At 39.7% G+C, this 27899-nt stretch overlaps 2 protein-coding genes across 2 annotated transcripts; one reads left to right on the top strand and one right to left on the bottom strand.

Moving 5' to 3' along the window:
- Window positions 1-12263: 12263 nt before the first annotated feature.
- Window positions 12264-20792, bottom strand: gask1b (golgi associated kinase 1B). Its single transcript, XM_069170995.1, has 4 exons — window positions 19904-20792; window positions 18393-18610; window positions 16324-16550; window positions 12264-13122 (listed from the first exon to the last, which is right to left on the bottom strand). Exons 1-4 carry the CDS (start codon window positions 20790-20792, stop codon window positions 12915-12917), a joined length of 1542 nt encoding a protein of 513 aa, XP_069027096.1. The 3' UTR covers window positions 12264-12914.
- Window positions 20793-22209: 1417 nt separating this feature from the next.
- tmem144b (transmembrane protein 144b) lies at window positions 22210-27361 on the top strand. The gene is made up of 11 exons (XM_069171507.1): window positions 22210-22324; window positions 22470-22592; window positions 23430-23529; window positions 23748-23828; window positions 23913-23991; window positions 24217-24296; window positions 24920-25038; window positions 25200-25319; window positions 26113-26210; window positions 26931-26984; window positions 27242-27361. Exons 1-11 carry the CDS (start codon window positions 22210-22212, stop codon window positions 27323-27325), a joined length of 1053 nt encoding a protein of 350 aa, XP_069027608.1. The 3' UTR covers window positions 27326-27361.
- Window positions 27362-27899: the final 538 nt, after the last annotated feature.

Genomic DNA, 27899 nt, shown 5'->3' with positions numbered 1-27899 from the left:
CAGGTTGGATGCGGATGGAGGGGGCAGTAAGTTTCGGGAACGATGACCCTGACACCTAAAGGTATGAGCATCCGTTCAAGTGTGGTATCTCGTGTAATACAGCTGTCGGTCCAATAGAAGATACCATGCTGGTATCACGCTTTGGCTCGTCGAGGCGGTTAGATGGACACGCATGTGTGAGCAGGGTCGAAGGAGGACGTCGTGTAACGAAGCCCAAAGAGAGTTTAAAACAATACAAATAATTCAAATGAGACACATAATTCTATTTTTATGCAAAACCGCCAAGGTGAGGCAAAAGTTGACACTGACACAGCGTCCTCTAGTGGACTGACGGGCGTATTACACGCTGTGATTTCAGGTCGACGAGCCAGATGTGTCACTTCGCATTGTTCTCGTAGGATGTTTTTATACTACTGGACCAAAGACTGAGCAGGATATTGAATGCTTGGGAGTTATACAACATTCAGGTTAAAATATGGAAATACAGAATAGCAATTAAGTACACGGGAGCGTGCACAGTTTGGAAAGTGGATAGATAACAAGAGACGTCACCGACACAAAGGCAGATAGAGACTTTCGGGCAAAACGTGGTTTCACACGACTCGACTCTTGTGAATCATTTTTTTTTATTATTTTGCCTCAAGTAGCATATTAATACAGACGTTTTTGACATAACATTAATATTAGGTGTGAGGGCGCATGTGAACACAGTGTTGCATGTGCTTGCACACACGCCTTAAGACCCGACTTCCCACATGTAGATGGTTGCTATGGAGATGCTTCCACAAGTGCAAGAAACACTTCATCACTAAGGGGAATTGTGAGAGAGAGAAGCTGCTTCTGCAAAACACACACCAGTCATTTCTGGAGTCTTAGTTGTTACTTGACACACAAGATGCATGCATGCGTCATTTCATATTGAACAAGGTTTGATCGTTTGACTTCACACAAAATGAGCCTGTCGTCATTACAAAGAACTGTTTATTATATTCTGGTGACGGTAAAAATATTTTTGTAAGCTGCTATATTTTCTTAGAAAGGCATTGAACCTATGAATGCGCCAACATTTTTGGAGTACAGTTTTCTTTAAAATACCAAATTATCAGTGTTTCCTTACTACTTAAAGTTGTTGTTGTTTTTATTCTCGCTCATTATTGACTTTCTGTACATCCGGGCAAGCGTGCGCAAGACTCCATCCTTATTTATGTTGACGTTTATCCCATTTTTATGCATTTACAGGACAGTCCAGTACACGTGCAACATCAGTCAGGATGACTAGTTATTATCTTTGAATAACAAAAACTATTGCATGCGAGTACTGGCATCATTCAAATTGATTGATTTTTAGAGTTTCTTGTACATAAATGATTATGTCCCGACTGATGTTTGTGAATTACACAAATTAAATGTGTGTTTTGAACTGAACTTGACTCACTAAAGCAGTTTGTTTGTTCTTATTACATATTGACTGTAAATGTGTTTGCTAACCCTTCAGTTGAGGGCCAAATAAGTTCCACCCGTCACCGTGGTAGGATGCGTTGCCTTAAAGAGCTGCAGAGATAATGGTGCTCGAGAAGTTTTTGTCGAGAGTAAAATTTCAAACTGTTATTTTTCTGACATTATTGCTCCAAAGTCGCCTTTTGAAAACAAAAGGTATCAACTGACCATTGATCTTAGTGTAAATTTTTTTCTTTTACTTAAGTTCCATTCCTAAACAGTAAACTAGGTCGTTGTCAACATGGTTACTACAATGTTTTTGTTCATATTTGTAGCATGTTTTGTACGCAATGGCAAAGTAACGGGGTTTATGAAGATCCATATTAAACATCATTTGTACATTACTACACCAATGAGCATTGATGAATCTACTTAATTTTATCCCGTGAACTATTTTATAACCTTTATTTTTTTTTACCATGGTTAACAGTGCACATAAGTACACCTGCATTACATTATTCCAGTCACTAGAGGGCAGCAGAGTCGCTCTTTTTAAACGGCCCATCATTCTCGTCAGAGCTCCAGAGCTGCTGCTGAAGGGCCCTCTTTAATATAAACCCACACTTATACTGAAGTGCATATTCCTGTAATCACTGGACAGAATCACTTCACCGTGTCACATTCCAATGACAAACCCACTTTACTTACTTCTTAAGAGTTTGTGGTATGTGAGCGACATCAGGGGCCCTCGTGCTGATGTAACTAATGTGTCTGGGGGATACAGTATATTAAGCCTCTCTCACACACACACACACACACACACACACAGTGCACCGGAGAGGATATACTCAGCTGTAGATGTAAAATCCAACAGAGAAAAAAAGCAGAATTATTCAGTTTGAGGACCGAAACATGCGCAAGAAGCCTTAAGCAGTCAAACTTTGTGTTGCCAACACTGTGACGTGTTCTGTAGATGGCGCTCTTTTCCTGTACTTGTGACAGATATTTGTTCCCACACTCTACAAGAAAGTCATTTAAAGGGAAGAATAACTGTACACTTGGTGCCCTGCTGTGTCGATCTCTCTGTTATACGAGACATTTAAAAAGAAGTTTTTCTTTTTTAGACCTCAGCCGACAGTGTATTTCTGTTACCAGCTTTTGTGTCGAGGTTAAACGCGTCAAGAACTGTGCGAACACAGATATGAATATGGTATTATTGCACATTTGAAAGTGGGTAAAAGGACGACGAGATCATTTCCTAAAATGTCAGGCTGCTCCTTTAAATATCCCTCTTGTACAGCATGAGAGAGCTCTCGGTTCAGTCAGAGCACTGCAAGTCAGACCAGCTGATTGGCCACATCGGTTTCATTCATGCTTCTGCATTAGTTTGCTCATTGATATATCAGCTGACTGATGACAAGCAATGATGTTTTAACCGATTACTCTAAAGTATCAAAATTCACTTACATTTATTTATCCTCTCGCGCCACACAAACGGCATTAAAAACAAAAAACAGCTGTGACAGGAGAAGTCAAGAAGCCACACAAGTTTGACAAGTTGATGGCCTCTGAAAATAAGGTTTTCACAAGAGAACCATTTGTAAAATTAGAAAAAAAAAACTCAATGTATGTAAAATGAATACAACAATCAATCAACTCACAGTGGTCACAGGAGTAAAAGAAAAGACTTGAATGAGCTCTTTGGTTCATAAAACATGTTGAGAAATGACCTACGAAGACACACAAATAAAAACATCTTTAAGCTTGTTGCATTTGTAGCAGTATCGGTTCCTTTTACGCCCAAAACATCTTCCGAAATCCCATGAAACCGTCTTCTCACGATCGTCACGCCTCGTGATGCCCGCAGACTGCATGACCAGTAGTCTAAACCTGCCGCACCCCTGAGGCCGGTCTCACTCATTTCCTTTTTGGCTCGCTCTGCGGGCCTGATGCAGCCCAAGGCCAGGCTGTTCCTGTTTGGATTCTTGCAGGAGTGGGTAACATTTACCGTGGCAGATTTTTGTTTGGAGAGTTGCCTCCGCCACAGCGGTGCCACATTCCTTCCTCTTCATGCAGCCTGAAGAGGCTAAAGCTCCCTTTTCTTATGGACTCGACTCGTGTGGACTATAAAATGGAAATATGTCTACTTACCTAGCAAGCCAAACATGCTGGTGGTAAATTTATTCCCATCATATTTCAGAAGCATTTATCTGGTGTGTGTGCGTGTGTGAAGCGCTCTCAGTATAAGGTCACTGTCGACTGGAAAAAATGCAAATCTAAGGATTTCAAAGAGTTCACAAAGAAAATGGCTCTTTTACATAAGCAAGCAGATCAGTGTAATATGTGTAATACCATCACCTTTAGCCAAATATTCATATTTACATGTTGTACTATGTTGTGCTTAAAAAACCCTTTTCTTTTTTTGTCTCCTGCATTTCCAGGATCAAGAAAGAACGTTGAAGCTCAAAATTCTTAGTATTTCACTCTAAAACTATATATGTTAACGATTCTGAATATCATAAAGGCATTTTCACAAACATGGAAAACCTGATGCATCAGTTTTTCCGCAAATTATTCCTCAAACTGGATTTAAACTGCAATATAGTTGTTTTTCAGAGAGGTTTACAATATTTAATATATAATAGAACTTGAATACAGCTGAATTTGAGGATTTAAAGTCACATTGACCTAAAAAACAAAAGCAATAATGATTCATGTTTTCCTCTGAGGCGAATCTTAATATCGTTTCTTTCAACGCAGCCAAAGATGGGAAAAATAAACTAATCTCGGTCTCTTTTCCTTTCATATAACATGCCCTGTCTTTCCACAGCATGCGGTTATTAAGTCCCTCCAGTCTTCTATCAGTGACATTTCCGTTGAAAACAATGGAGTCGTCTTCACAGGCCAGTTCGGAAGACGTTAATGGTGTCGGGTGAGTATAGATTTATGGCCTTTTTTTTTGTTCTAAGCAGCCCCGAGCACTGACCGAGGCCAAGGTTTCCCATGACTCAGTTAATGCACATGGCCTTTCCTCTACGAGCTCTTTGCCAGAATAGCATCTTCATCATAAATGCTAGCACGGCATGGAAAAAAACTTCATGACTTCAACTGCTGTCTTGGAGGTTAGTGTGTAAAAAACAAGGCCTCTGTTCTGGACAGTAAATTAACTCCAGTCGATGTCTTCATGTTAAGAATATACAGTATATATATATATATATATATATATTTTTTTTTTAAATGTCTGTTTTGTTGCTCTATATTTTATTTGACAATAATCGTAGTTAGGTTAGGTTAGGTTTAGGAACATATTCATATTTGGGATCCATGCTAATTGAATATAAGATTAGAATGAGATGCAACAAGAAACATCAAATGAAAAAAAAACAACCTTGTTCCTTAAAATGAAAATGGCAAAAAACAAGAACATAAAAGAGAGACTTTCACCCTCAGGTCATGGTTTCCTTCAGCAATTGACCAGTGCTATTGTTTCCCTGCTGTGTTTACAGTAAGTTTCCAGTTTAAAAGTCGGGTAGGCAGTCACATGCAATGTCAGGCCGGAGTCAGCAGCTTCTCATTCTATCCAGTCGAAACATTCAGCTTAAGACGAGAATGTAACACAAAATATTCCCCATACTGCAGTTTTTTAGCTATCTGACTTGCGGTCTCTAATGTAGAATAGACAGTAAATACCTTCCTGTATGACTGAAGACCTTTCTATAGCTCACGAGGGAGGCCCAACCAAGTTCAAAGTGCTGCCGCCAGGACAGTTTTGACTCCAAATAGACATGGTGAGGAATGCTTGGTGCCTCTCACTTTAGGCTGTTTACACCTTCAGTTCGGTGAATGCACACGGTTGCGTCGGCCTAATAGAGGAGCGTGCTGTCAGTTTAACAGGGCAACTTTTGTTTGGCTGTTTTAAACTTCACAAGTTGTCTCTTCTCCTCTGGGCCCTCATTTATTTGATGGGGTGTTTTCCGCAGGAGATGTATTGGCTCAGCTGTTGGTAATTGTGAGTCGGTTCCCAGGGTTCAAAACGGGACAAATACAGGAAAATAATAGCCCGTGTAATCTCAGTGACATAAGTCATAAGTTAAGGTTCTCTCTTTCTGTATTGGATGTAGATGAATGTGCTAACACGGCCTCCGAAGGTTTCTGACTCAGCGAATGACTTGAGAAAAGTGGTGGATGAAGATCTTCACTGGACTCAGACATGTTATTTTGGTTTTAATGAAGGCGCTGTCTGCCAGTTGGAGATACTTTAGAAAAGTGGACATCGCACGCAAATGCAATGCTGCCAACAGGACCACAGCTGCAAGAGGAAAATATAATGAAGCAGTGTAACTGTAATCGGCAGACTTTTAATTTAATAGATAGTGTTTGGGTTAAATGTGACGCAATCACGGTTTGGTTAAGTTTAGCCACCAAAAATACTTAGTTATGATCATGGTTTGGGTTTAAATGTCATTTTACACAAGTAACGTTACGTATGTCACATAAATTACTTAACGTACATTATGCAAGTTAAATATGTTACCTTATGAGCACATCAAATGACATTAACATGTTTCCTGCATGAAAGTTGTGTTTGTTTTGTCCAACAACACCAAACCTTCTCCTTCAGTTCACTTTATTACACTTTGTACGACCTCCTCCTTTGACCTTTGGCATGCGTGGGCGAGGCAAAACGTGACACTCACATGGTATCCCCCTAGTGGACTGCAGGCGTTTTACATGCTTTGGTGTGATAATGGACTTTTTCTTTTCTTTTTTTTTTACATGGTATCTCTCAGAAACTTCTCCTTTGTGCCAAAAAATATTTTGTCATAATCAAAGAGACTCAATAATTAGCCATCATAAAATTTAAAAAAAAATGTTTTTCTTCTTAATCATTTTAATTTAACTTGATTTAACATTTATATCCTTTAAAATGCAAAACCCGAAAGATAAAAAAAAAAAAATGAGTGTAAGATCACTTTCCCGCCATGTGCTACATTAGCGGCAACAGTAATGTATTGAATGCTACGAGTAATCAAGCCACTGCGGTCTCATTCAGAGTCTGCAGCATGCTCTACATGCCACACCTCCCTCATCACAAGATCTCTAAATATAGAAGGTGACATATTCAGCCCACAACTGTTTGATTGCCCCATATATCTCCGAGAGCAGATGTTTCAGACGGAGATACCTTACCCTCTTTTTTTTTTTCTTCTTTTTTTTTTTTCTTTTTTTTAGGGTGACGTGCACTCACCATTTTTCATCTTCAGCTTCTCGGGGTTTACACTTCAATTGATAAGATTAAGTTTCTTCTCTGGTTAAAACCTGCAGTTATACTTTCCCTCTAGACATGTATGTCTTTATGTGATCGTGCAGTATTGATCTGCTACTCGGTCTGTAACAGAGAGTTTCCCACGCCACGAGCTGTGGTAGATGTGGTTGGTCGACCTTCCACGAAGAGCAGTGAACCACGGAGGAATTTTAGACGTCATATATTCCCAACGGAGTGATTAAAGTGTCCCTGATCCGTTATGCAGGACTTTTGCATCATTTTTATAGTAATGTTTGGGGGAAGACATCGAATGCAGTATGTATTTTTGAATTATGTAAAATGTAGAGATTGTAATAGTCAGTTCACCGTAGTCAAATTCCTTGTATGTTAACATACCTGGCCAATAAAGCTGATTCTGATTCTGATCCTGGACATGTTTTATAATAACATTAGTTGCTTCAGTGTTCAAGTGATAACCACAGGAAATGAATCACATTTTATACTTAAATGCTTCTAAACCCTCAGCGGGTTTGAAAGCTCCTGGTTCACTGTGTGCTACTTTTGATACTGAACCACTAAAGCACGTCGTAAGACCTATTACCCAACCTTGAGACCTCATTTTGTGAAGGGGCCTCATATTAAAGACTAGTTTTTATCATAGATTATATTGTGCATTTCCTAAACATATGTATATACTTAAACAAAGTTGCAACAACCGAATTTGTCAGTCATTAAAAAAATACGCCACAGTGCACAAAACATAGAGATGTAGCAGTTAACATGAAGCCAAGTTTTATAGGCAGTTCAAAGGTAAACCAGTCACGCCAAATTATTACCGGAGCGAAACAAAATCAGTGTCTACATTAAGCGTCCAGCTGGTGTGTGTATCTCAGCCAATGGTGAATATTTAAAGGTCAAAACCTTTTTGTGAGATTGAATTTCTTATTCGATAAATCCACTTCTATCTCGGGTACAAGAGTGCATCGTATCAGTGCTGTAAAAATTGTCACTCTCTCAGGGTCAGCTGTTATTTGCATTAGACGTAAACGGAAGAGGGGGGGGGGGGAAGGGGGAATTACTCCCTTGAATTTTTCCCATTGCAAAATGAATGCAGGGGGAGACACGTGGCTGGAGAGGCTGTCATGTAACTGACACTTGGAAGGAGGTCCCTGTGACCTCGCATGTCCTGCTCAAATTTCCTTAAGCAGCACACTGAATTTAAACCAACCTCAGGGGAAATTGTTCATTCACAGGCATACTGCCCTGCAGACCTCTTCCACATTTAGAAGGATAAAAAAAGGAAGCGAGAAGCAAAAAGATTCGCTGCAGTGGGATATATATTTCCCTGCATGTGGCAGCTCTACACCGTTCCTCATAAACCCATCTTGGATGTTATTAAAGATGCACCTCATTGCAGTAGAGGAACCTGCTCACACACCTTTCTCTTGATCCAGAGCAGATGAGCCCGAGGCGCTTCACCTTCACTTCTCCACAGACGTTTAATTCCACATGGCGTGACTTACATTCTGAAGCTGTTATAAAATTTAAAAAAAAAAAAAAAAAGAACCATGGGGATGTCAGTGTGTTATTATACAGCGCCAGGATCAAGGTGTTCCTCAACCCGCTGCTTTCATTAGATTGGTTTTAAAAGAATATTGACATGGAGAGTCCGTGCTTCTGCTCAGGCTTGATGATTTCATTTAGTTGCATTCCTAACCTGATAGAAAACCTTCGCTGGATTTCGATTTGCAGCTGTCGTCCAAGCAGAACTTTTCTCTGGGTTATTCAATTGTTATTACAGTTAATTGACTCATGTCATTTAATAATAAAGTTTTGAGTTACCAGACATGCAATTAATGCTCCATAATTAGTATTACACAAAAACTGTAGATATAGCTGCAGTCAAAGCAACATGTTGAAATAATCTATCCCTGAGGTGAGGTCAAGCTCACGCTCACTATGTGCTTTAATACGAATGAAAAGCAGATGGAAAAATGAAAAATGTCACTGATGTGACACGTCTCCTGAGCTTTCGTTTATAAGCTGTCTTCTTATTTAAGATTATAAAGACCCAATGGCGGCGTGCCAGGCCTACGAAAAGACGTTTCTACCTGTAGGTTAAGCAATCAAAAACGACTTTTATTCATTGTGTACTCAATAGATCTCCAAGCTGTGTGTATTGGGGCTTTGTATTGAGAAAAAAAATAAAATAAATGACAAGCTTGGACATGAATTTATCTAACGCATGTTGACATTCTTTCAATGTCATCTCTCAAGTCGTTATCGGCATAAAGAGAACGGCCTTCAGCGGTGTTTGGTGGGTATCTTGTTGTGTCTGCGCGCTTTATTGTGTGAAAGGAGACCGAAGCGGATCATTGAGATGATTCGTTTTTTGTCTTGTTATCTTCACGTAATCTTCCTCTGACAGTGAGCACCCAGGTGGTGTGTTGGAACATTTCTGGAGGCTCTTTGGCAGTTAAAAGCAGTGAAACGATCCAGATGTTTCTCGTAGCCTACTATTGATTTATTAAGGCCTTTGACTAAGTAGCGTGCCTTGTAAGCTTCAAAGAAATTAAAGAAGACATGTCTTATCCAGGAAAAGAAGCTGCTACAGATACGAATTCCGATGCCCAAAATTGTCCAATTTTGTATTTAGACATTTTGGTAAAGATACTTATTTGTTTTCTTGCTAAGATTTAGTTAGGCAGATAAAACGGCTCGCTTTTCATTTATTTGCACGGATTAAACAAGAGATACTAACCTTGCGTTCCAGTATCCATCATACCACACTGTTTAATACGCCAAAAAAATATTTAGTATGTCCCAATACTTAAGTCCAAGACATATTTTTATCATGAGGTAATATGTCCCAATTGTACACATACTACATGCAACAGTACATACTTTTTGAGGTCAGCTGTAGTCCGTTACTAAAAGTAAGAAGAAATAGTACTCGATTCATAACGCAGGGACTGTTTTTCAACCTAATTTGTGAGCTTTAGAAAGCTGCTGCCATGCGAGTCCTCAGGCATTAGCTTTTTCTCCATTTTCAGCATTTATGCTAAGCAAAGCTTAGCTTCACACAGTGTACTATCTCCTGTAACTCTTGACACAAGGGCAAAAAAAAAAAAAAGTGTTTTACCCAAAATACAAGAATATTGTTTTGTCATTTTAGACCAAAGTGTGTTCGAAACGGCCCTGTTCCTGAAGGCATCACGGACCGTTGGACTGTGTATAATCTGTAACGACAGGCTGTTATTTAGAAGAAAAAAAACCTGAACAATTTAAGACATACAAGTTTAAATGTTGTAATGAATAAGTTTTCTAGTGCAGGCATGACAGAGTTGACTGTGGGCCGCTGGGAAAAACTGACATCATGGCAAACCAGAGTGATTATCAGGGTTGATCCAAGGTTACGAGAAGACAGAGCTGCTCTGTTTGGATGCTGTCTGGAGTCGGACCAGCAGAGAGCCAGCTGAGCACAGCTGAAATGAACCGCCTGAATTTATCCTCATCCACTGCCTCAAAAGATGAAATGTTCTCAACTTTAAGAGGAACAACTGAACCAGGGATAAGAGGCAAGGTGAAGAGGGAAGAAGAGAGGCAGAGAAACTGTAAGACCAACAAAGCAAAAGGTCATTATCTGTCCAAACAAGACGTCAGAGTAATTTAGACATTCATCAAAACATCCCATGCGAGCTCTCTCGAGAACTCCTGTTAAAAAATTATCCCATTTACCAGTTTATTGAAAGGATTTTCTTAGCTCAAGCCAAAACCTGCATAATGAAATGTGAAAATTGAAGCACAAAGCCCTCAGCTGTAAGGTATTCAAATCCGAACAACCTGCCTCAGGGTTTGATTTGCAAGCTCTACATTTTCTTTGAAGGCACGGAACCTTCTTTTTTCTGTCATTAAACTTTTATTAGAGTTTTAAATATTTACTCAGGATTAAATCAATTTTCTGTGTTTTGCTAAGTGGTCCTTAGCGAATAATGTAGCAAAGATAATATTGGACATCATTAAATTAAATTATAGGGTAAGGCCAGTAATTTCCTGGTGTCTGTGCTGGTTTGGAGAGCCAGAAAGACTCATTTTTAAACTTTGTATGTTGTGCCTGTCATAAAAACAAGATATAACATGTTAATTCATTAGTTTACGCTTGGAGTTTCAGGTCATCATTGTAAATGAGAATTGGTTCTCAATTGATTTTACCTGGTTAAATAAAGGTCATATATATATATATATATGTTTTCAATCTTCGCAGATTGTCCAGGACTTTATTTTATTGTTTCTCCTTCGTAATATGAAATAACACGACATACTTTTGCTTACTTAAAAAGAAATTGACTGTCTTAATCTGAGATATTTTTTTTATGAGTGACAACTAATGCTCGTCTGAGTATGTCTGAGTTGACTGACTAAGTAGGTGCTTATAAAGGCTTGTTTGTCACTTTGGAGTGCAGCACTTGACCTGCAGAACTACAACACAGGTTTTGTTTTGTTTTGCTGTGGTCTAATTTCCCTGAGCAGGACTGAGTGCAGACAGAGAGACAGAGGGTCTGTTTGTGTGTCAGTCGGTCTTCACAATTGTTTCAGGTGCATTTGGTCAAGAGTCATCTTTTGTCCGTGTGTATGTTTTTTTTTGTGTGTGAGAATATGCATACGTACGTGCGCGTAAAGAAAAAGTAAGCTGGGAACCGCAGAGCTCTTTCTGACACAAACACACGGAGCAATGCCGGTGCAAAGGGGTTAAAACAACAGCGCAGTGAATGCACGGCACGGACAGGAAAAAATAACCCACAAAGCCCCATCGACTCCATTTCTGAGAGCCCACAGCACACTGACGGCATGAAGAGCAAACGCCACACCGAGGCTCAGGTTTCTGAGCCGCAGACTATTTCTGAACATGCTTTGACTGATATCAAGTGGGACACGAGGAAAGAAAATGTGTGTGCTAATGCATTGTCTATAACTTTAAAAGCTTTTTTAGATCGTGGCTTTGTCATCTAAAACAACTTAATTGGTAAACTTTTTATTTTTTATTTAATCACAGCAAAAATGTTATGTTTCAAGCACCAAAATCTCCATCAGTGACTAAAAACACCCATTCCCCTTAAAAAAATATCAAATACTTCAGAGATAAATGTTTTTATTGACCATTTGATGTCCATACTTCTTTGACAGATCACAAAAAGAAGGTACAAAAATAAATAAGGACAGTAAAACTGGCCACTGTTGAAAATGCTTTCGTCGTCAGTGTGCATGTAAAAGAAAAAATAACACGGTGTGACTTCTTATCTGAGGGGGTCTTCATTTAATGACGTACAATCACTGCGAACACGTCTAATAAGTGATGTATTGATTCTTAAAAACATAAAATTATAGGTGAGTTGAAGCCTCTTTGGCCTTTAGCTTCTTTAGAAACAAAATAACAAATTGGACACAAGATAAGTAATAAAACATTTTTTTTTAAAAAAGTGGATCTGATTTGGGGCTTGTTAGCTGCACAAAGAGGCTTTATCTAGCTCCCAATACTCACTGCACACGGGGGGGGGGGGGGGGGGGGGGGGGGGGGCGAAGAAGAAACTAACTAGTGACTAAATGCATTTCATTCATAGAAAATGCAAATTGCATCTGCTGAAGGGGCCTCAGGAGAAGGAAAGGTTATATTCCTGCAGCATAATGAAGGCAGGCTATTGGCCTCGGGTGAAGGACGAAATGAAGACTCGGAAGAAGTAAGTGAACCCTATTAGTCTCCTTCAGAAAAAGTTAGACTCGCTGTAAGTGTAAAATTAGTTAGAGCCTCTCTCAACATCCCAGGCAAACAACACGTCTGTAGACGTTTCCTTAACATCAGTTTACAACACAGCAATATGTCCAGTATTAGAATTTAAAAAAAAAAATATTTTAATCTATTTTTCAAATATAAAAGAACAAATAACATAAATACTTATTTTGTTAAATTTTTTTGTAATATTTCATATTTATACGTAACAGCTTGTGCTCTCGTGACATAAGTTTAAAAAGTAGGCACGAAGTGCATTTTACGTGTCGGTTTTAGATATAATGCTGATATTGTTATTGTAAAACATGTAAAGAGATGAAGCTCCTGTGTCTTCTAAAAGGACCGTTTGACAGGACACAGCGAATTCACGAGAATCAAAATCATTAACTCCCCAGTAATTGGGCCACTTGACTTGTGTGAACCTCATCACGCGTTCATTGTGATGACTTTGATCCCGTGGGCAGTGATGTAGGTGAGGAGGACCTCGGCTCGCCTCTCGATGACATCGATCAGCTTGTCGATGCCCTGCCGGCCGCCCTGGCTCTCCCAGTACGTCTGGTCCAGGAACAGAGACTGGAGGAGTTTCTCCCTCAGCTTCCTGCTCCTCAGCACCGACACGGCCTGCTCGGGGAGCCTAGGAAGAATCAGGGGAAAGTATTAGTAGAGTTCAGGTACTTGTCTTTAGAGGCAGCGCTGTAGACATGATTAGTATGATTAGTTTAGTAGATCACGGCAGGTGAAACCAAAGGGTCTCAGAACCAGAGGACTCTACGCCCCGCCCATCGATATCAGAAACCTACTGCACCACCGGTCTGTCAATCAAACAGACACGCCCTCCAAAATCGCAGCATTTTGAGACATAATATCTAATTAATGATGGGACTATTTTCAGATGGACTGCCAGAAAACTAATAAGGAGCAACTTTAGCTTGTGGAAAAAAAATGTATTGAATTTGTAATTCATGAGAGAAGTTGAATGGGAGTCTATGGAGGCAGAGCCTTTTTGGAGCCAACCCCTTGTGGCCTTCTGTAGTATTGCATTTTAAGGCACTTCCTCGTTGACCTCATTTTTCAGACCCCGAATCTACGTCCCCTGTTTATGTACGGTCTATGGCCAGTACAGTACCATCTTCCCCTAAAACACGGCAGCATAGGGCGTCTTCACAAGCAGCTTAATTTGACCCATATTTTCATTTATTGCGACCTCTAGTGGCCGTGGTAGTTATGGCGGGAGCAAAAAAGAGGAAATCAGAAGATGTGTTAGAAAGAGTGACGATGTCAGCACACGGAGGAAGTTGGGGGTGTTTGGATGAGTCAAACACAGGACTTTGACCCTGAGACAGTCAACGTTGACTTGTTTTCATTTAAGCAGCTACGTAAATAAACTTGTGTAACATAACTTATGTAACAAATGTACTTATTTGAACTCAGATCACGACCTTTTCTTGAACCTAACCCGAGCTTAACCAAAATGTAACAACGTTCCCGGATTTCATAATGAGCGTGAATTGCCTTTTTCCATTAGCGAACTTGAAATCACTGCTGAAGCACTTTGTTTCTTGGCAACAAAAATCACAGTTACCCAATGCAGTAAGAGGTTTCTATAACTCCAAACGTCAACTTGAGTAAAATGATGGGTTGCTCATAACTTTGGCACAAGTAGGGGCTTCGAGTGACTGCTTCTGGTATTTTCTGACATTTTAAAAGCTTTTGAGATGGTGAAAGCTCCCCTCCTACAAATGAAATATAAGCAGATATAAAAAAAAAAAAAAAAAGATCGTATATCATGTGACGTCTGTGCAGCAGTCAGGTTTGGAGTTGGTCCAAAGAGAAAGATAGGACGTGTTGATGTGGCCTGGAGAAGAGCCACGGAGAGATAGAATAAACATTTGTCGACAATTTAAGCAGCTGAAGCTTTTTGAAAAACACTGCGATATGATGTATGTGGTAGGAATTTGCCCGAAATATCTCAGATCAACAAAGGTCAGATGTTAATTAAATCTTGTGTCATTTCATAACTACTACATTTGGAGTTTAGACTGTTTTTTTAATCAGATTTAATTGTCATACGTGGAGGTCCAGTTTTGCTGAGGATCCTGGCTACGGGAGGAGACGCAAGTGTCAATGCCAAACCACAGTTTCTGTGCTGTCTCCCCGGCGCTCTGACTCACTGACTTATTGATCAAAAGGTGGATGAAATGAGAGAAATGTCTCTGCAGTGTGTGTTCATATATCCACATAGACCTGCGGAGGATAAACTGAAAGAACACATTATCATGGTGCACGCTCACTGCCTCCCAGACTACCACGCATTTATTATTTATTTTTGATATTGTGGAGATTTGAAAGGTTAAAGGTTTTAAAGCTGAAATGGTGGTTTAAAAAGTAAAAAAAAAAAAAAAAAAAAAAAAAAAAAGATTCCACAGTTTAAGACTGACATTTTATTGACTGTAATAACAGCTGCATTCTACAAAAATCTGAGTTTTGGAACAGATCAGGCAAAGATCTAACAACTCCAAACGACTACAATTTAAATCCACCGTGAGAATTTTTTTCAACTATGTCGATCAGAAACTCTGAAAAACAGCTACTGTTGTTCCAATAAAATAAAACTAATCCTATTTGTGGACAGTTTCTACCTCACAAAAATAACTGGCAACTGAAAAAGCACTTTATACCTGCCAACAACCCTGTTCTACCTGCGTTTTCCTGTATTTGGAGGCATCTCTCTTGGCACACCCCCGGTTTGTTTTTTCTCTCAGGAATTTTCTGTAATTTGCCAGGCCTGAAACTTTATTTAGATAATCCTCATAAACAGATCTGTAAATTTTGTATGTTTATGTGATGTTGCCCAAGTTGCCAGATCGTCTGTGAAACACAATATACGCACGTAATCCACACACTACATCCAATTTTAACCTAAATGTCAATGTAAAAATGGAAACCCACAACCCGATTCAAAGGACATGTGCACAGGCAGGTAGTTCCCTAAGCGTTTGTGACGAAGACCAAGGAGGTGTGTGAGAAAGATATTCTGTCACTTCTCTGAGTGAACACGTTACACATAAATACAGACATTATCACAGCACAGTTGTTTTCAGATTGTTTGAAAGGTGATGTTTTTTGGGTTTTTTTTGTTAGATGATGTCGCGGTTATGAAATCAGACATTCAGCCGTGCAGAGCAGCAGCTTGGAAATGTATTTAAAGTGACTGCCGGTTAACATTTAGTCCTGAAGGAGCCGTGTTTCTGTCACTTCAGCCTGAAAGAAAGAAATACGTGAAAACGAGAGCAGCTTTATCGAGAATTTGGCTGTATTAACATACAGGGGGTAGGAGAGAAACCAAACCAACAACCCGTCTCGCTCACAATGTTTACGAAAGTGAAAAATAATTCACGTATCCGCCCCATAATTCAGATCCACCCCGAAGGTTCCCTTCCACCGAGTGTCGTGAAAATCAGGCTGGTTGTTGTTCTGTCATCCTGCTGTAAAAACAAACAAAACCTTACGGAAAACATAACCTTCAAAGGGAGTCCTGACCAGTGGGAAATATTGTTCCTACAAACAGTGTAGAAAGTCTAACAAATGTTTTTTCTTTGTTCAGTCAGGATCAAATTTGTGTATACAAATGTTTCATGGGTAAAAAAAAAAAAAAATGCAATGTGTATTCCCAGAAACAAAACAAAAAAGGTTGCTGTTGACATTTTCCACTTCATCTTTTGATGTTTTAAGTACAACCCCCAAAATCAGAGTGCATTTGATTTTGCAATCTTTTAAACATATAAGAGCAATGAAAGCAACAATAACATGGAGTCAAATTATAATTCAAACTTACTCCTTGATTCCCTCCAACAGCCTGAAGTCCAAGTTGTCCTCGTTGCGGTCGAAGAATCCCTCGTTGTTGGTAAAGACCAGGTGTCTGGGGTCGTGACCTCTGTGGATGACGTTTGCCAGTTGTACGTGGTCCTGGTTCCCGCACTCAGAGTGGAGGCCCAGTTCAACGCACACGTACTCCCGCCGAGGCCTGAACCCGCAGCAGCTGCGATCCAGACGGTTGTGAATCTGCAAAGATGATTCACGTTTCCTCAGAAAAGACTCACAGTCAATTTTTGGGAGAATACAAACACAGCAGGGAGTGTTATTTATGGATTATTGAATAGCTATTCATGGGTTTTTTTAATCTCTTTTTTTTTTTGTTGCTTTTTTATGTGTTTGATGAGAAGCAAAGGTATTTTTCTGGCCCTGAACCTTATTTGGCAACATTTACTGCCCTGACAGGCCACATAATCAAAAATCAATCACATACACTGGTTTGGCAAAGAACAAACTCAACACATCCAGCACGTTGATCTTTGCAGTGTCACTTTGGCACACTTATTTGACAGATATTGACATCAATTGGACCACCAGACTGCTGAGTCATGTGACGGGACCGGGGGACTCTGTGAAGCGTATCGCGCAGCACCTTCCCCGTCACATTAACAAGGAATTGCAACCCAAATTCAACCACAGGCCTCATCCTTTCTTCTCTCTATGTGATAAATCATTGATATTCAGATGGCACTGTTAAAAGTGAGAGGACGCAACAACTTTAGTGTCATTGACAGATTTTTAGATGGGACTTGGGTGACACTTAGATGCACCTTTTTTGGGCAACTCGAATGTATGAACACCAATATATTAAGTGTGACAAATTAAAATACCTCCAGGATATAATCAGGCAATCGTGTCTGAACATAACTTTGTATTCTCAAACAAACAAAAAAATGAACCCTTCCAAAGCCAATATTCATTGAACTTGACTTCATATATTTGTTTAACCTCAGTTACTAAAAATGTAGTTTTTAAAGTTGGACTTTAAATCTAATATCTAAGAGAACTACATGTCTCGACATAGTTGTAGGCTGCCAGGTGAGTTCAGCTTGACAGAGAGTAGAATATCAAACAATACTCCTTCAGATTTTACTTTTTTGAACTCGTACCAACCCAACACAGTTTCTCTTGCTGTGTACAACAAATTATTTTATTGAGAAACTTCATATCCATCTGGCCGAGAGGCAGCTGATGTTGATCTAAATGAAAGTTATGACTTTAATCATTAAATATGTTTAATTAAAGGTCTTGGGAAACTAAATCACCTCCCAGACACTCATAATAAGAAGTGAACTTATCAACTGACACCCTTTCTGTTATTGTATTTACTGTATATAGGATATTGTACATAATCTGTATGTATATTCATATTACACAGACAATTGTTGATTGTCTCAATCACTTAATCTGACTTTCTTAGGGGCAACTCAGGTGACTATTTCACATTAATTTCAGTATTTAGACACAGAGGCTGTCACCTGCAAACACAGCACAAGGAAGTCGTTTTTTGTGACTTTTCGGTTCAGTTTCAAACAAATCAGTATAATAACGTCATTACGCTCAGTTCACAAAGGTCTTTGACAAAATGTTTTACATGTAATTTGTTTCTCTTTATATTATTAATTTATTCCTTTATTTTGGAAGGACCTTGGAACAACTAAATATGAATGATGGATCCTGTGGCATCCTGAACTCAATATCTAATTTAGTAGCTACAAAAGTTTAAAAGATTCTGTACTCTGCTGTGTTTTCTCCATCCTGACAATGGGAATGAATTAGAGAATTCAAAAGAGATGTATCCTCAATGCCAAAATGTGATTTAGAGAGGCCTCCCACACAGGAAACAAGACATCTATTCAGCCAAGGGACAAAACGTCAGAGGATGTCTCAGATGCTTTTCAGCTGTTGGAGTGTATTGCTGTTGCCAGGCAAAACAAAAAAAAAACTTTTTCAAAAGTAGTTTATGAATCACTTTTAGAATTCTAATAAGTTTGAGGGGGCCTTAGCGGAACAAAAGCAAACTTTCATTACCTGTAACAAGAAGTCAAACAGAGCCAATTTGCTCCACTCGTAGTGATGAATCGTGGAGCAGCCGGAGTCCGGCTTCGGGATGATGTTTTTATGCCAACACCTCTGTTTCAGGGAGCTCTGGTACTCCCCCCATGTTAACCTCACAGTGGGCCAACCACCAGCAAGGCCTTCTGGGTACAGAGATGCGTCCCATGACACCACTGGGCAGGACTGGCCATCTGAGGAGGGAGGACAGAAGGATCGTTTGGTCAGATTTAAGCAACTGTTCTGTGTTTTAATCCAGGAAAGGTTTAAGCCAAGCCAAGCTGCACATCATCCTTCTTTCTTAAAGCAGATCAAGACAGGCGAGAGAAAGCCCAGGAGGAGTAAATGGTTTTTTAATATACCTCTCTTATGTTACCACAATTTGCTATCCTCAGTGACGGTCAGGTTAATGCAATCAAACATTTTCTCTGCCCCCAAAAGTAAAGTGAACAGAGTGTTTCACAACCGAAGGCCCAAAACTGAAGTAATATGTCTTTTCAGGTTCTCTGTGGTATTATAAATAGCTTGTCCTAATAAAACAGACAAAAAAATAGACACAGATATTCGGCATAAAAAGACTAATGGTAATGGAAGGAGGAGAGGCTTGCTGTTACTTCCTGTACATGCTCCTTAAACCCATTTACACTCTTTAAGAGGAGGTAATGACAAAGTGTGCCTCCATTCTCTTTGACAAAGTCAAAATGTGAATTTACACCTTTGTGTCAGTGACCCTACTGTAAATTCATAATACATTATTACATAACTTAAAGCTATTTAAGACAACACAACTGTTGTGCTTTAATGTGGTCCTAAAAAGTTCCCATGTTTTCATAATCCCGAACAAGTAAAATGTCTTTTCCCTCAGTGTTTCCCCTTCTTTTTTTTTGTCCTGAGGTGTGTGGATACTGTTTATTGTAAATATTTCCTTGAACATAATAGATTGTAGTGTGCACTAATGCTCACTAATGGTCTGCTGCTGATGCAAGTCTCAGTGACTTTCTCAAAAGCTTTTAACAGACTTGCATCAGTGCACATCTTTCTATCTGGTTTAATGGATCTTTTGTGTAATTCATCAATGGCATTGAGCCATGTAAACATACAAATGTTTGTACTGTGTGAATAATCTGCAGGTCAAAGATAACTGGAAAACCCATCATCTAAATAAATAACAATACCAGCTAAATCTGGTTCAGAGCATCTTTTGTCCTTGTGAGATTAATGTATTATGTACATGGTCCCTGCAATAAATAAACATAAAAATTAAAGACCTGCATCATCACGTCCTCGGGTCATCATTCATCTTCTCAGTCTGCAAATTTCACCACACAATCGATGATATGGAGAAACTCTCTCCTGAGGAGCTCCACTACGCCTGAAGAACTAATCCGTAGAAAATGTAATTTATTGCCCTCAGACATAACCCCCCCTCCCTGTTTTACCTGCGGTCAGAGACTCAGAAACTGCGTACTCTCTGCTTGATGACCTACCGTGTAAAAAGCTGAATTTTCTGCTTACAGTTGGCAGTGTCCTGTTAAGCCCCAGCAACCTGTCCAAATGGAAAGCGAACACCTCTGTGTTATCCACGGGGCTCTGGACGACTCCACACTGCCCTCCGCACGCATTGTTCCTTCTGTGTGTGTGTTTTTGGCTGACCGGCAGGACGCTTGTCTCACCCTCAAATATCAGGAGTGATGGAGAGTCTCCGTGAGAGACTTCTCTCATGCGCAAAACTTTGGCATCCGCAAGAAAGCGCATGGTTTTCACGTCCTGTTCGCTAAACCACGGCGGTGCTTTTTGGCTGTAAATTCGGATTGCACTAATCTGAGAGTCTGCGTCTGCATCTTTATTTGATTGCTGGAATAAAATGTCCACTGATATAAAATCAACATCCCGGGTTTCTTTCCAGGACGTCTGAAGTGCAAAGTTCTGTTTAATTTGGCCTGCGTCCCGCTCCAAAGTGCCAAGTTTGTTCTGCGTAAAATACGGATTGCTCGTTTTATTCCTTCTCACTTTTCTCCTCAGTTTTGGTCGGATTGTACCTCGGATATGTGCTGGTTTTAGACGCTTTGACTTAAGCGTTATGTACACCACGTTGGACCGGGTTGGGACCACAAAGCCGGTCTGCAAATCAGCAGAGTCTGGCACTGCACCGTTGCTTTCCAAATTATACAATCCACGGATGTGCCGGCTGTTGTCCTTATCAGTCCTTCTGCCCCGGTGTGGCTGCGAATATCCAACTTGTGAGACCACGAAAAACAAATAGACCACACATACGGTCGCAATTATCAAACTTCTTTTCGAAAGAGGGCACCTCCGAAAGTTGCTGATCAGCTTTAGAAGAGGGAAGCACAGCCAGTGAACACGCGACTTCCCCATTAGAACTTATGTCATTATCACGGTTCTGTCTTTTTTTGCGCCAAACTCAAATTAGGGAGGAGCGCACTGCTTCCGAAACTCATTTTGGAAGGGAGGATTTGTGGCCGTGAGTGCAGGAAGACAACTGCTCAGTGGATGGACAGCCTGGGAAATCACCCTCCAACCCAAACATGAAGCAACTTGAACCTTTTGATATTTCTGCCCTCTTTTAAGTAGCTTTCAGGCTTAGACAATATCTTCATGAGCACTTAAGAGATACCTGATGGGTGTTTTTATGAGCCAATTCAGTCCTACAACCACGGGGTTGATAAAATGTTCTGGAAATTACTGAAGTTAAAAAGTTGACCTATAATGTTTTAGTGACCCATGCAAATCTTTCATCCCTATAAAGGCATTAAACCCTTATGAACCAGGAGAAAGATCATAATGCTCGATGGCAACACTTTACAGTTACTGGATGATGCTGATTTATTTCTTCCAGCACATTGTGGGCTTTTCTGTAAATATTATGTTTAACTTTAAATACAGAGGTTAAAAAAACTGGCAGTGCCAGTTGAAGTATGAAGAATATTTGGATTCCTTTATGAGTCACATACACGCGTTTTAGGCGACATCTGGTGGTCCAGTCCCTTAATTTTTAATTGGCGGAGTGGGAGCTGTTGTGGAGACACAAAAGAACAGAATAGAATAGAAATACGAAAAAGGGAAATGAGTAACAGCAGGAAACAAATATTTCCTAACGTGGTAGGGAAAGCTGCACGGGCGCAGCATACCGTACTGCTTACAGGATTGTCTGCATAAATAAACAGTTTTAAATATAGAACTATTGTGTTTTAGCCGCTTTAGTCATCAATGCCAGGGGAATGAGTCATCCAAAAAAATGTGAGCTCGTTTATATTTCAGTGGGTAAATTAACTTTTTTTTTTTTTTTTTTAAACATGTTACAATGATTTAATACATCATTTTACCATTTTAATCACACATACGTGGACAACCTGTAAAACAGATGAGAAATCTGTTTGCGTGGCGCTTGTTTGACATCTTCTGCTGCCCCTTGTGTGTTTGATTGATTAGACAATTGGAAGCAGCTGGCAGACTTTTCCCACCGTTGCAGACGCACACGACCTCCAGCGGGTTTTAATCAATGTGGACCGGCTCTGTCTCAAGAAAATCAAATATTCTGTTTTAAGATGTTCCAACTAAAATGCTCGCTTTTGCTGTTATTTGTTGCCACGTTACTGACGGCGAGCTGTGGTGAAGGTACGTGAACTACAAACTGGTCTGCGATGAATGTGAGGCCTCGTCGTGAGTTTGGTGTGTTGCTTGACCATCTTTTGGGTGTCTGTTCTGGGGGGTAAAAACTCACCCAGGTGTCAACAGTGAAGAAGAAAATGTTGGACTCGACGGAGTGGATTTCATGTGCAACTCCACCGCTAACATTCATTTCGTGTATGGAATTGCTGCAAATTTGTTTGCTGTGCTGTTGTATGGAAGCAACCTTGTTCACATCAAAAAAGTAGAGACTGGAGATGGTAAGTTGTTTTTTTTTCTCTTCTTCTTCTTCTTCCTTTTGAAAGATTTAACATTTTAAATATTTGTATCTTCAGAAATTGGAACATTAATTAGGCAATATGGGAAAATCCTAGTGTTGATAATTTGAGTGTGTTCTGTTTACAGGTATGTTCTTTCAGTGGGTAAACTGTGCAGGGATCTGGGCTGTATCTTTGGTTGGAAACCTGCTGCTTAACTCACCCAAGTTCTACCCTCTTGCAATGCTCGGAGGTGTGATCTGGGCGACAGGTATTGTCTCATCAAAGCACAACTTCAAGGCCAAGTCGTTCTTTATTTTTTGATATGTCTCATATGTCACAGGATCAAATGTCCTTTGATCGTCCAGCTGGATGTTGAGACGCGGCAGATGGATTTAAAACATCAGACTTAAAGAGTCCCTTTGCTGCAGTCCGTCTTAAAATGATGCCGTTGGTGGTCCTCTGGGAGAGACATGGACAACTTTTAAGGACACCATCAGTGTCCCAATTTCATACTATAAATAAAGTGTACCGAGTGTGCTGTACACAATCTGTATTCCAGCAAACATCACGAAAACCTTTTTTTTGTTTTCCACCTCTGGAGAAACTCCCAGTTCCTTGATATTGTCACACAAATGAAAGGGCATGGTGCAAATTAAATCCTGACATTGTTGGGAAAACACTTATTTTCCTTGTTGCTGAGAGTTATACGAGAAGACTGACACCACTCGTGTTTGTACAGTAAATATTGGGAACATTGCTTCTATCCAGAGGTTTATTTTTGGCACCATAGACGCAAAAAGGTTTCTTGAATTCTCTGAAAATCCATTCAAATAACGTGTAAAACCGATTCATGTTGGTCTTTGCTTTGTGTTACTAGACAGAATAAGAGTCTATTGATCCCACATTTGTATTACACTACTGTGTACCTTTTTGAGTGCACACAGTTGTTGATCAGAAAACATACATTAAAACCAAAGGTGATATTAAAGAATCAATTTTAAGCATCTACCTGTAGATATATTGTAAATGGTCACGAGCTTCACCAGGAGGTCATAAAATGTGTTGCACGTGTGTGTCTGCGTGTTGCTAATCTCTCCATCCACAGGAAACGTAGCAGTTGTTACCATCCTTAAAGCCATCGGCCTCAGTCTTGGAATTTTAATTTGGGGATCTGCCAGTTTGCTGATGGGCTGGGCCAGTTCACGGTGAGTCGGATTGTGTCTTCTGAGGACAAATGAAACGCATTTCCTGTCTTTTGATGACTTGGATTTGATAAACAGTAACTTTGAATGAGTCATTCTGGAAACTTTTAAGAGAGTAAAGGAAGCTGCGGTCCTGTAAAATAGGTCCCACCAGAGGTTCTCAACTTTGATTTGATTTGGATGTGAAGTAAAAATATACTGAATGTGACCATCTCTCATAGATTTGGCTGGTTCGGGATATCTGCTCAGGATGTTTCCAGGCCACTACTAAATTATTGTGGAGCTGGCCTGTGTATGCTCAGGTGACTACACAGACCTAAAAAATGTGGCGTTGACTTGACGTTGTCATTTTCAATCTGGATGACGACCACGATGTTATTTTTCAGTGGCATGATCTTTTTCTATGTGAAAGCGGATGTGGAGCCGCATCCATCTTCAGACTCAATTCCATTACTGCTCAACGGAGTGAGTATTTCATTGACTTTATTTTTCTCACCTCTTTTTGACATCACAACGAAAGAAATCTTTCATTTTAATTGTATTCTTTTAAGGAGAATGTTCAATCCTTCCTATTTCCTTTCTCAGTGATTTGTGATGACTTTATCTCGTTTTCTTCTTTTATGGACTGATGTTTTATTGTTTTTGAAGACATTGTGTCTAGAAGTTAGGATGATCTTTTCATTTCTGCAGAGAACAAGTTCAGGCAATTATGGACCAAATTTCTCTGAATTCTGGATGGATGCCCAAGGACCAAAGACCAGGCGATTCATGTGAGGTCAACTCATCAGCAATCAATATAGCAAATGTTATGTTAGCAAGGTAAATTGACTTTTATGAAATGATTAGTTTTCTCAAAAGGGCATAACAAGAGTGTGTTTTCTCTTTTACATGATGGGCATACATTATTAAATCTATAGCTGCCTGCCAGCTTCATTTTAGATTTATTGTGATTTGTTTAATGGAAAATGTTTTCTTTTTTTCTACATTAATTTTTAAAATCATAACCTATTGAAACAATTTCACAGTTAATACAATATATTAATATCCCTAGGAATGACTTGCAGCAGCACATTAAATTAATAAGCAAAAAAATGTAAATAATCAAATACCATTTTACACAGCAATCAAATGGTAGACATAAATCAGTGAACGCGTTTTAAACATAGTGTTGGACTTTAAAAGGTGCAAAAAAGAGCTATAAATCACGTTTGTGTGGTCTCAGTTTCCCAAAATGTTGTGAAAATGTTTCTATACATATTCCTGCTCCATCAATCCGTTTCTCAGCTTTGTGAAAAAGGTTGAAGTTACACCTTTTTAGAAACTGAACAATGGTATCGGAGGATATTTAAAAATGCATCCAGTCCATCAGTCTCTACTGTGTCTTTGTCATCAGCGGATGCCTGCTTGCTGTCGTGGTCGGCCTGATGTACGGTTCCACCTTCGTCCCCATCCTCTACATTAAAAACCATTCATCATGTCACGACAGCATCTTTTATGGAGCCAGTATGTACGGTACGTGTTCAATAACTCTCTCCCTTTTGAACCTCTACCTTTTTTAACATTGTCATATCACAAAGATTAAAGACATCGTCTCAGTTCTAAGAATGTCTATAAATAACACCCGGTCCCTCCGGGGAGCCCAAGTTTCACCTCCTGCTTCTGTCTCTTCGCAGACCTCGACTACGTTTACGCGCAGGGCTGTGGCATTTTTCTCGCAAGCACAGTGTACTTTGTCGTGTACTGTGCCGCCATGAACAACAAGCCCAAGGTTTACCCCCAAGTCATCCTACCGGGTAGACCACCTTTCATTTAAAGACACTAAAAAGATTGCGGTAATGCAACAAGCTTGAGGAGTCGTTACTGATCGAAACTGCGTTACAGCAATTTCCCATTCTCCCGCAAGCTATGTGGATTTCTCGTCAACAAAATTTAGGAGCTACTTGACATGACATGGAATAAAAACAAAAACAAACATTTCAGTCATTATTGGAGAAAGTTGGGGGGGGGGCATTTATCCAGATTTTTCTATTTTCTTGACCTAAACATGAACCTTTCCAGTTCACTACAAATCCTTCAAATGAAACAATCTTAGAAGAAAAAACTGTGAATGACTCCATATTCACACCCACACACCCACCCACCAGCTGATTTATTCCTGTCTCTCACTAGAGGCCACCAGAGAGTCTAATAATAGCTGCAGTTTGACCCTCACCGAGACCGGAAGAATGAGCCGTTGTTGAGAAAATGCAGGAGTTTCCTTTGCTCAGCTGCACGTGTAATCATGTTCACCAAGCTTTTAACCAGACAGACATTGTAGTTTGTGAGTTAAGAGCTACACTTTGGCTCACTGTTACTGAAAAGAGAGGGATGTATCTGTGTCTGAGCCACGCTTCAGTTCTTTAATAATGTATTTGATTTTTAGAGCTTTTTAAATGTCCGCCTATACATTAAGTAGATGCCACTAAAATTGGTTTTCCTACTTGGATATACAAACAAGCGTTGCGAACGCTCGTTTGTCTTGCTCTGTAATTACAGCACACTTCCACTCGAGCACAAGCACTGACTCATTTCCTTTCTGCTCTTCAGGTCTATTGTCTGGATTGATGTGGGCACTGGCCACGTACTGCTGGTTCCTGGCTAATAACTACCTGAGCTCTGTCATTACATTTCCTATTGTGACTGCAGTGAGTACAATGTGCCCCTGACAGTCGCGTGACGGGACCAGAGTGTGCCGTCTTTGTGGAGTCAAATTGAAAGATTCGCACACGGTTACACACTGTGACGGTGTGGAGAGTAACTTTTGGTTTTTGGTTTTTATAAGAAGTCAAGTGCAAACACATGCAGAGATATTTTAATGAGGTTTTAGTTATATTTAATCTCATTAAACACAGACTGCTATCATAACATGGTGGTAAACTGTTTTTTTTTCTCAATGAGTTTTTCCTCACAACTACTAGTGGTATTCAGTCACTTATAGTAGTAGATATGTGGCTTCTTCTGTAGAAGAAGGTTACCAATGGAGTGTCGGATCTTTTTCATCTTATTCTTCCTTCACATGTGTTGAAACTGAACCAATCGAATATATACCCATAAAATTTGGGTCAAAGAAAAGTGTTGCTGTTTGAGACGGTATACTGTAGATGTTCAGCCTTTTTAAATAATCAATGAATGTAGATTGTTCAGTGTATGTGCAGCATAATTGAAATCACAAATGACATCAAAACAAATGGCCATTCACACGTGTGTCTTCCTGGTAGAATGAGGCCGTATCACTGAAATATTCTCGGCAATTTATGAATGTCATTGACGAGACCTTTTGAAATTCAATAAAGGGAGAGCAGATTAAAAATGAAGCAATTGTCTGTGCTGGATAAACGGCTTGTTGTTTTCTTTCTTCTCTGTAGGGCTATAGTCTGGTTGCAGCGCTGTGGGGATCCTTGATATTCAGAGAGATTAAGGTGAGGATTAAAACACGAGTCGGGGTCAATAAACTACATGTTTTTGTTCCTCGAATGCATAGTAGTGCTAATTTATGCCCATGTAAAATTTACAGGGGGGGAATACGGACTTAAAATTCAGCTACACACCAACAGAAAGCGCATATTATTTTCAAAGGAAGAAACATTGATCAAATTTCATAAGAAATAAAAGTTTATTGACCTGCAATTGAAACTTTTTTTTTTTTTTTTTTTTTTTTTTTTCTTCCTTCCTTCAGGGCTTATTCAACTGTGTTCTATTGTTCTTCGGCACATGTGTGGTGGTGGTCGGCTCTGTGCTGACCGCCTTCTCAAAGTACTAACAATGCAGAACAGACAAGCAAGAACATGGCGATTGTGTCGTGAGGAAATGTAAATGTTTCTTATTTTATTGAAGTATTAAATTAAATGTATTGAAGATTGTTTGAAATATCATTGGGAAGCTAAATGCAGAGCCGTCTTTGCTTGCTTTGGAAAATGTCAGGATTTGGTGGCTTTAGTCCTACAGGAATGTCTCATCATGATCTCTAAGAGCAAGTTTACTGATGTAATATGTGTTTGTTGGTAAAAAAAAAATACATGTGTTAAAGGTTTTGTCACATGTTTTTCCTTCAGTTGCTGGTAACCAGAGGCCACATGTTTAATGGCTCCAAAGCTTTGTTTGAGGAGCTACACATTTTCTATTATTACTGTTCGGACATGGTGGTTGTTCGTGTGTCAACATTTAAAGAATGAGGGGAATCTTTATCTATGTCCGTATAGTACACAATTTTTACCTCATTAAGGCTGTAAGTAGGGACACGCATGCACCTATGCGGAGCAGATCGAGGTGGTGTGCCTTGCTCAAAGGGCAGGTCAGCTGTAGCTGTTGAGGGGAGAGAGAGCACTGTTCATGTA

The sequence above is a fragment of the Embiotoca jacksoni genome, unplaced genomic scaffold (assembly GCF_022577435.1).
Source record: "Embiotoca jacksoni isolate LCO1_2020_lvr unplaced genomic scaffold, fEmbJac1.0.p SCAF_5, whole genome shotgun sequence".
NCBI classification, from domain to species: Eukaryota; Metazoa; Chordata; class Actinopteri; family Embiotocidae; genus Embiotoca; species Embiotoca jacksoni.
This window is presented reverse-complemented; position numbering and strand designations above follow the sequence as displayed.

Bases quoted from the DNA above. Each gene is read 5' to 3' on its own strand.
- gask1b (XM_069170995.1), bottom strand. From the start codon at position 20,792: ATGGGGAAGTCGCGTGTTCACTGGCTGTGCTTCCCTCTTCTAAAGCTG. The intron at 18,611-19,903 runs GTAGGTCATCAA...CTCCCTCCTCAG, and splicing joins AAAATTCAGCTTTTTACACG to ATGGCCAGTCCTGCCCAGTG. The intron at 13,123-16,323 runs GTAAGTTTGAAT...GATTCTTCCTAG, and splicing joins CTGTTGGAGGGAATCAAGGA to GCTCCCCGAGCAGGCCGTGT.
- tmem144b (XM_069171507.1), top strand. From the start codon at position 22,210: ATGTGCAACTCCACCGCTAACATTCATTTCGTGTATGGAATTGCTGCA. The intron at 22,325-22,469 runs GTAAGTTGTTTT...TTCTGTTTACAG, and splicing joins AAAAGTAGAGACTGGAGATG to GTATGTTCTTTCAGTGGGTA. The intron at 22,593-23,429 runs GTATTGTCTCAT...CTCCATCCACAG, and splicing joins AGGTGTGATCTGGGCGACAG to GAAACGTAGCAGTTGTTACC.